The 6,829-nt window shown below is 40.0% G+C and overlaps 1 protein-coding gene across 1 annotated transcript; it reads right to left on the reverse strand.

Moving 5' to 3' along the window:
* Window positions 1-3,440: 3,440 nt before the first annotated feature.
* Window positions 3,441-5,574, reverse strand: pfdn4 (prefoldin subunit 4). The gene is made up of 4 exons (XM_030364389.1): window positions 5,275-5,574; window positions 4,634-4,741; window positions 4,177-4,317; window positions 3,441-3,776 (listed from the first exon to the last, which is right to left on the reverse strand). The coding sequence occupies exons 1-4, from the start codon at window positions 5,431-5,433 to the stop codon at window positions 3,645-3,647; spliced, it is 540 nt and encodes a 179-aa protein (XP_030220249.1). The 5' UTR covers window positions 5,434-5,574; the 3' UTR covers window positions 3,441-3,644.
* Window positions 5,575-6,829: the final 1,255 nt, after the last annotated feature.

Below are 6,829 nucleotides of genomic sequence, written 5' to 3' on the forward strand. Positions count from 1 at the left end.
TTGGAGTTTAGGGTTGTCTTCTAGTGCTAGGACCAAATGTGGATTAGCTAGTTAGCTAACAACAAACGGAAGCTTGCTCTGGGTCACGGGCTTTGAGTATGTGCACGAAAGGGTCACGCGCGGGGAGAGGAGAGGGGGAGGGGGAGTGCAGTACGACCGTTTGATTGACGTACTTACTGTCCAATGCCACTCGGTGGATTTGGAAATCATTGGCTGGAGTTTTTCAAGCCCTGCCCGTTCCACAGATGATTGACTTGTTTAATTTTCACGTCAGTACTGTTAACTCAGTGGCTGTAAGTGGGTTATGATAAGGATAAGGAGAAGTAATTTTGCAAAAAAGGCCAAAAAAGAGAATTCCATACCCAACCTTTAATAAGACAAATATGCAGCTTTAAGTATTTAATTGATTGCGAGGAGAAAAACATTTAATTTGCTTGGCTGGCTATCCATTTTTCAATTGCTTTCGAACTATTCTGAAATGTATACGTTATTGATTTAAATGAATAGTACCACATGTAAAATATCAGATGAAGGCAGATTATGCATACCAAGCATATAATGCATATGAGATGTATATTATTTATTTAAATGAATATTTCTAATGTAAAATGTCCAATATATGCATATTATGAGCTCTAAGCACATTATGCAGATGTCAATATCCATTATTGACTTTATTATGACTAGTCCCTTATGTTACTTATCAGACAGAAGCATATAATGCATAATATATAATGATTATACAACTCATCAGGAGTTGTATATAATGTATAATCAACTTGTCAGGAGGGGGTATAGTCAATAGTTGTATTTATTATTTTAACATTTAGATTGACTAAATACTGATTAGTTGATGAAAGGTGATGAGGAAGGCTATGATGCAGAACTTTTTAGTCTTGGACCCGGCATTGTAATCGACAATCAATATCTGCTGAAGGTAGTCATGGAACCATTTAGATACGCTCTCTGGATTTTCCTTTGGATAGTTTAGGATAAGTTTCCTAAGATGTCTTTCATAAGTTCATGAAACTCTACTCCATGGGGACAGGAAGTTGTATTTGCAGGTGATAGGAAGTGGTCGTTGAGGTCGACTGAATTTGCAAGGTGCCCCCGCTGCCCACTGCACCGCACACCCACACACACCCACACACTCCCACACATCAACACACTCCCCCCCCTGTAACGCCTCATATCACATAATCACAACTTTAACAGCACACACACAAACACACACAAGCATGACCACCTAGGCTGAATGTTGGGGTGTGTGTGCACACGCACACACAACCTAAAATTCAGGCTTGCATGCACACACACACACACACACACACACACACACACACATGCACCCCAACACACACACACACACACACACACGCACACGCACACGCACACGCACACACACACAGTTAAAGTGAGAATTCACATAGGATTACATGATACCCCAATGAAGGTCATTGACATTCAGCTCCTCCCGAGCTGCCTCAGCAAACATGGTACCCTTGATGGACAGTAATGAAATCAATGTCATAGGTAGTCGCTGGCGCTAGAAACATAGAGCGACCCGGGCACAGAAGGCGTAGAAGAGGCTTGAAGTGAGTCAGATTATTAAGTCTCGCAACAGCAACAATTGTCAGGCTGATAATCCAGGCGTGCCATAAACCTTTATATTTCATTCAGGCCTGCTTGGAATAGTGAGTCTGCCCACTGTTACATAACTTTACACACAGGAATCATAGTCCCCCCTCAACTTTATCCCTTGATGCAATTCATCCTGGTCTATCCACCCATGGTTCAGCGCTCTATTTTCTACAATCCCATCCATTCACCGTCTCTTTAGATGGGAGACCACTGTCCCGCTGAATACTTTGACTCTTCTGATCATTTTAAGCAAATACAAAGATATGGGCAATGCAATTAAATTGTCCTCTGAGTAGGCTTGGTTTGAAGATAATAGAAAAGAGAACTCTTGGGGAGCCTGGAAGCAAAGTGATCTCATCGTCAGCTATGGTCGCATCCCATCGATAAGGTTTTGCAGATAATCCCATTGCTGTTTCTGTATGATGATCAGAAGAGTCAAAGTATGTTTGGGGTGACCAGGTGATGAACGGGTGTCCTGTCAGGAAATCTGTGATCCAACTGACTCAGGCTCACGGCCCAGAGCTGCCATGTGACAATGCAGCTAAATGATGGACAGTTGTTTAGCAATACCTTGCCTGGTGCCTCAAAATGAGAATAACACATCAGATGCAATCATTTGCAAGAATGAGATTGTGTTTCCCTTATAATGAATCAGAGATACCATACCGTGAAACCGGGGGACGAATAGGGGAGCAATTTAACTAAGGATGGGATTTTTTTGCAAACATCTGTGATAACAAACATCTGTTGTCAGTGTGACTAATTGAGAAGAGAACCAAATACAAGGGTTTGAAAGGTCAGGCTTTTTTTCTAGCGCAATTCTTTCCAACTCTGTGTTGTTATGGTGATTGGAATTCCCATTTTATATAATTATGATTCATGATATTTAATTTCCCTCTATGCTTACTATGCAGGGATATAACAAAGGAGCTTGCCGTAAGTCCCTGAGACCTGGACGCATCCCAGTGAATATGTGTTGGGAAACAGAGACACCCTTTGGCCTGTTTGTGCTGTTGCTGCACCATGGTTGAAATGACAAGACTAAAATTATATGTACTTTACCAAACAGACGGTGTGGTAAACATCCCACAGAATACACACATTTTATATATTTCATATTTTTAGATTTGAATCTGCCCATTCAATTGTTGCTTTGTGATGAAATTCTTTAGGTCGAATTAATCAACAAACACTCTTTATGAGCTTGAGTGGGTGCTTTCATATTATATATTATTTTTAATTTAGGTCTGCTAAATGCGTATATGCGGAAATATATTCAGAGCAATTATTTGATCTTCATTCCCCGAGCAAATTATGCATGCTGTGCAATGTTTGCAGAGCACAGCATAGGTTATGTCCAGCATAAAGAAATAGCCACCTTGTTTTGCTTTTCCATAGGGTCGATAGACAACCTCACACCCTAATAAATATTTGAACGTATTCAAAGTTTAAAACAAGTTGGTTCTAGGTAAATATTGAGCTAGATATCAATTAAATGTTAGATAGTGGTTCACTTTTTGGCCCTTGACACTAAAGAAAACTAGCTGTTGCTTTGATTACTACTCATTAAAACTTCTTAAATATTCTCTAATACAAAACTGAGACGATTTTCCTGCTTGAAAGTAAAGATTTCCATCGTATTCATACCAGTGGCTGCGAAGGATGATGTCTTATTGTACATATTTACATTCACTCAAGGGAATTCTATGGCCTGAGTGTGGAGGAGGTGCTGGATGAATATTGATCATGCATGTTGTAACCGTTAACCACACAAACGTATGAAAAATACTATGACCAAGTAAAATCTTACATCACTTCCATTTATTGTACTTTTCAGTGACTTGTCCTGTTTCAAGGTTTGGCTCCAAAACCAAGACCAACTTAACATTTGATTGTGTGTGTGTGTATACATATATTAAGACAGTCCACTGTGATCCGAAATATGAGCCGCATGACAAAAAGAAAGTCCATGTTGAGAGAGCTGTCAATGTCCATTTCCCCACTCAGCTCTCGTCAGCCTCCAAGTTGATGTTGTTGCCAAACTTGGCGTAGAGCTTCACCTTGAGGTCGCCCAAGACCTGCTGGATGGCAGACACTCTACCCTCCAGCTCCTTCATCTCCTGCTGCAGCACTTCCTGGGGGGAGGGTAAGGGCAACAGGCAATGGTGAAACCCTGGCTGCTGCTGCTGTTGTTTACCTCGACTATGTCAAGTCAACAACGGCATGAGCTTTGTGATTGTTACTCGAGGGGTCACAGTAACATTTGACAGTTATTTGGTTCATCAGATGACAAAACCTGAATGCATATTAACCAGAAGATTCATTAGGGGGTTGGTAAGCCCAATAATAAAATGTGCAAGAGTAAATTAAATGGAATGTCATTGCCAGAGGATCAGGAGAAGGTCAGGGGGGCGTTTGCTCAAAAAAAGGTTGAGAACCAATGCTTTATCCCTTAGTGCCATATATATATATTTCTTGGATGTGGAGAGGGCTCTAGGTAAAGGGGTAGGTTTTTAGTTAGGAGCTTAAGCAAACCTTAGCAGTCTCAAGCATCTCTTGAGTTTCTTCCTGGGAGTGGCTGATGAAGACGTCACCAATTTGATAAGGGATCAGGAGTGAGTCGTCGTCGAACATCATCAGGTCATCGCTTGCATCCTGCAGGTTTTGCAGGGATTTCTAAAAAGATACATTGACATGTTATTATTTCCATTCATTTTGGAGCACTGCATGAACATTGTACATTTGTATGCCTACCTATGAGAATGGCATTATAATATAAGTAGTAATTATAGTATATTGTTTATTGACACCACTCATGAGTGAGTAATTGATGAGTAATGTGGCTATTACTATAAAGACGCATTGTCCATATTCAGCTGATGAAAGCTTAAGGTTTAACATCCAAAGCGAATGAGTCTGGTATGGAATAATGGTATTGCAAAAGGTCCTGTACGAGAGTCAACGAACAGCACAATATGTCACAGACACTTACTTTCTTTGCCTCTATTTCATCTTTCAGCTCTGTCATTCGATTTGTGCTTCTTGCAAACTTATTAATCTTCTGTTGGTCTTCAAAAGTGACGTTGACATCTTCAACCGCCTGGGGATAAGGAAGAATAAGTTTAAAAGGAGAGATATCATAATTAGTATTACGTCAACAGCTTAGTTCACATGTTTGTTCCTACTGATGATAACTAAGATGTCCTCCATGATGATGAACTATGTCATTCCTATTATCATCAACATTATCATGTTGGTAGTGGCTGGCTAGCATAGCTGGCTAGCATGGCTGGCTGGCTGGCTGGCTGGCTGGCATGGCTGGCTAGCATGGCCGGCTACCATGGCCGGCTAGCATGGCTGGCTAGCAGCAGACAACACAAGGGTGTGGCTTAATATAAAAGCAATGGTCACAACGATCAGAACGCAATACCTACTGAGTAACGATGCAGGTAGAATAAAACGGACCACTTATCACCGTCGGAGCACTGACTGGGTATTATTATCTCATCTGTACTTAATACACGCAAAGCAGTATTTTTTGCTGTACTTATTACACACGGCTTTATAGTGGTGAAGCATTATTACAACCCATACGTATACACATAAAGCATTATTATTATTATCTGAACTTACTACAGAAGGTTTCATCGTGGCTGCCATCTTGACTTCCTCCACGGTGGAAGCAGCAGCTTGGTGTGCTACTGGAAGTTTGAGATAATACCGCCTCCTAGTGGACTTAACGTAGTATGGTTTGGCTTGACAGTCTGGGGACAATGTTAAAGACATATACATACACCGTACGTTTTAGGATACGGAAGACAGATGTTAAAAGTTGGTATTCAGATCGAATAAACCTAAATGCCTCTCTAACTATCTTTTATCAAACCATTCCTTCGAGATAGCTTTAAGGCAAGTATGGTATTTGTATGATGTAGCCAACTGTGAATGTTAGCCTGGCAAGCCATACGCACCCGGCTGCAAATTACATTTGCTGCCGCTAGGGTGCGTCTAGATTTCTAGGCTGAAAACGCGCCATCAAAAAATTATTGAATGTGGGAGTAGGATTCAACCACAAAGAAAGATAATTCTAACCACACTATAATATGTCATTCATATTCTGCTGAACAAAAATGGGATATATGTGCTTAATTCGTTTAATCATTGGGCTAATAAAACTGATTTGAAGAACCGGATCCTAGCTGCCTTGTAAATATTTTGATAGCAATCAGTACCACACCCAACTTCAAATATTTACTGATTGCCTCTACATAGCTGGAGTACATTTATACAGCGCATTTCAGACCAGTAGCAACTGAAAGTGCTTTACAACTATTGCATCACATTCATACAGCCTACGGTGTCAGCCATGCGATGCAACAGCCTTGTCGTTGGGGGCAGTAAGGGTTAGGTTTACTGAAGTGGGAAATCAGAAATTGTCATTAAATTTGTTATATAGCAAATTAATCTATATATATAATTGATACATTTTTTGGCTTTTGATCACCTAATAATATTATATGAAAACGTTAATCATGCATTCTGTTTGAGAAGTAGAGGTTCCAAAACATTAAGGGGAACTCCGCAGCAGCTTCACTGTTGTTTTGTTTTTCAAACATTTAAATCCCTGTTATAAAACAAAGTGATGACTGAGAATGTATGCAATACATTAACACCTCTTGCGAATAATAAATTACATTGTTCAAACATGACATACTGACTGTATAGTCACACAGGAGACTATATCATTATGCATTATAGTGTTTTCCGCTTGAGAAAGTCTGAGCAAAACTATCAAGGTAATCAATTGATGTAGTCTACAGTGTTTGAATTTGACCTCTAACACGTGTGATTATTTATTGAGGTGTAGGTAATCCCTTTGGTGGGTGGACTATTTGGAGGTCAGTAATCACAGTTGATTTAATTATAGAAGTGTCTCCATTTGTCTTGCAGATGCGTTGACACACTACTTTGATCTTAAAGTTTGACAAAGCATAGATACAATTTAGGGAACATTTATAAAAAAAGAAAAAGTAAATAAAGCCTACCACATTTCTCCTCTCATGTATTTGGACAAAAGCCACGGTAAGTCAATAACCGATGGCTCGCCTGAACCATTGAATATCCTTTAGACACATCCTGTTTCTTCCCTGTTGCTTCTGTCAACAAACACAGTTATGTTGTAACTAGC

This window comes from Gadus morhua, chromosome 1 (assembly GCF_902167405.1).
Source record: "Gadus morhua chromosome 1, gadMor3.0, whole genome shotgun sequence".
NCBI lineage: Eukaryota > Metazoa > Chordata > Actinopteri > Gadiformes > Gadidae > Gadus > Gadus morhua.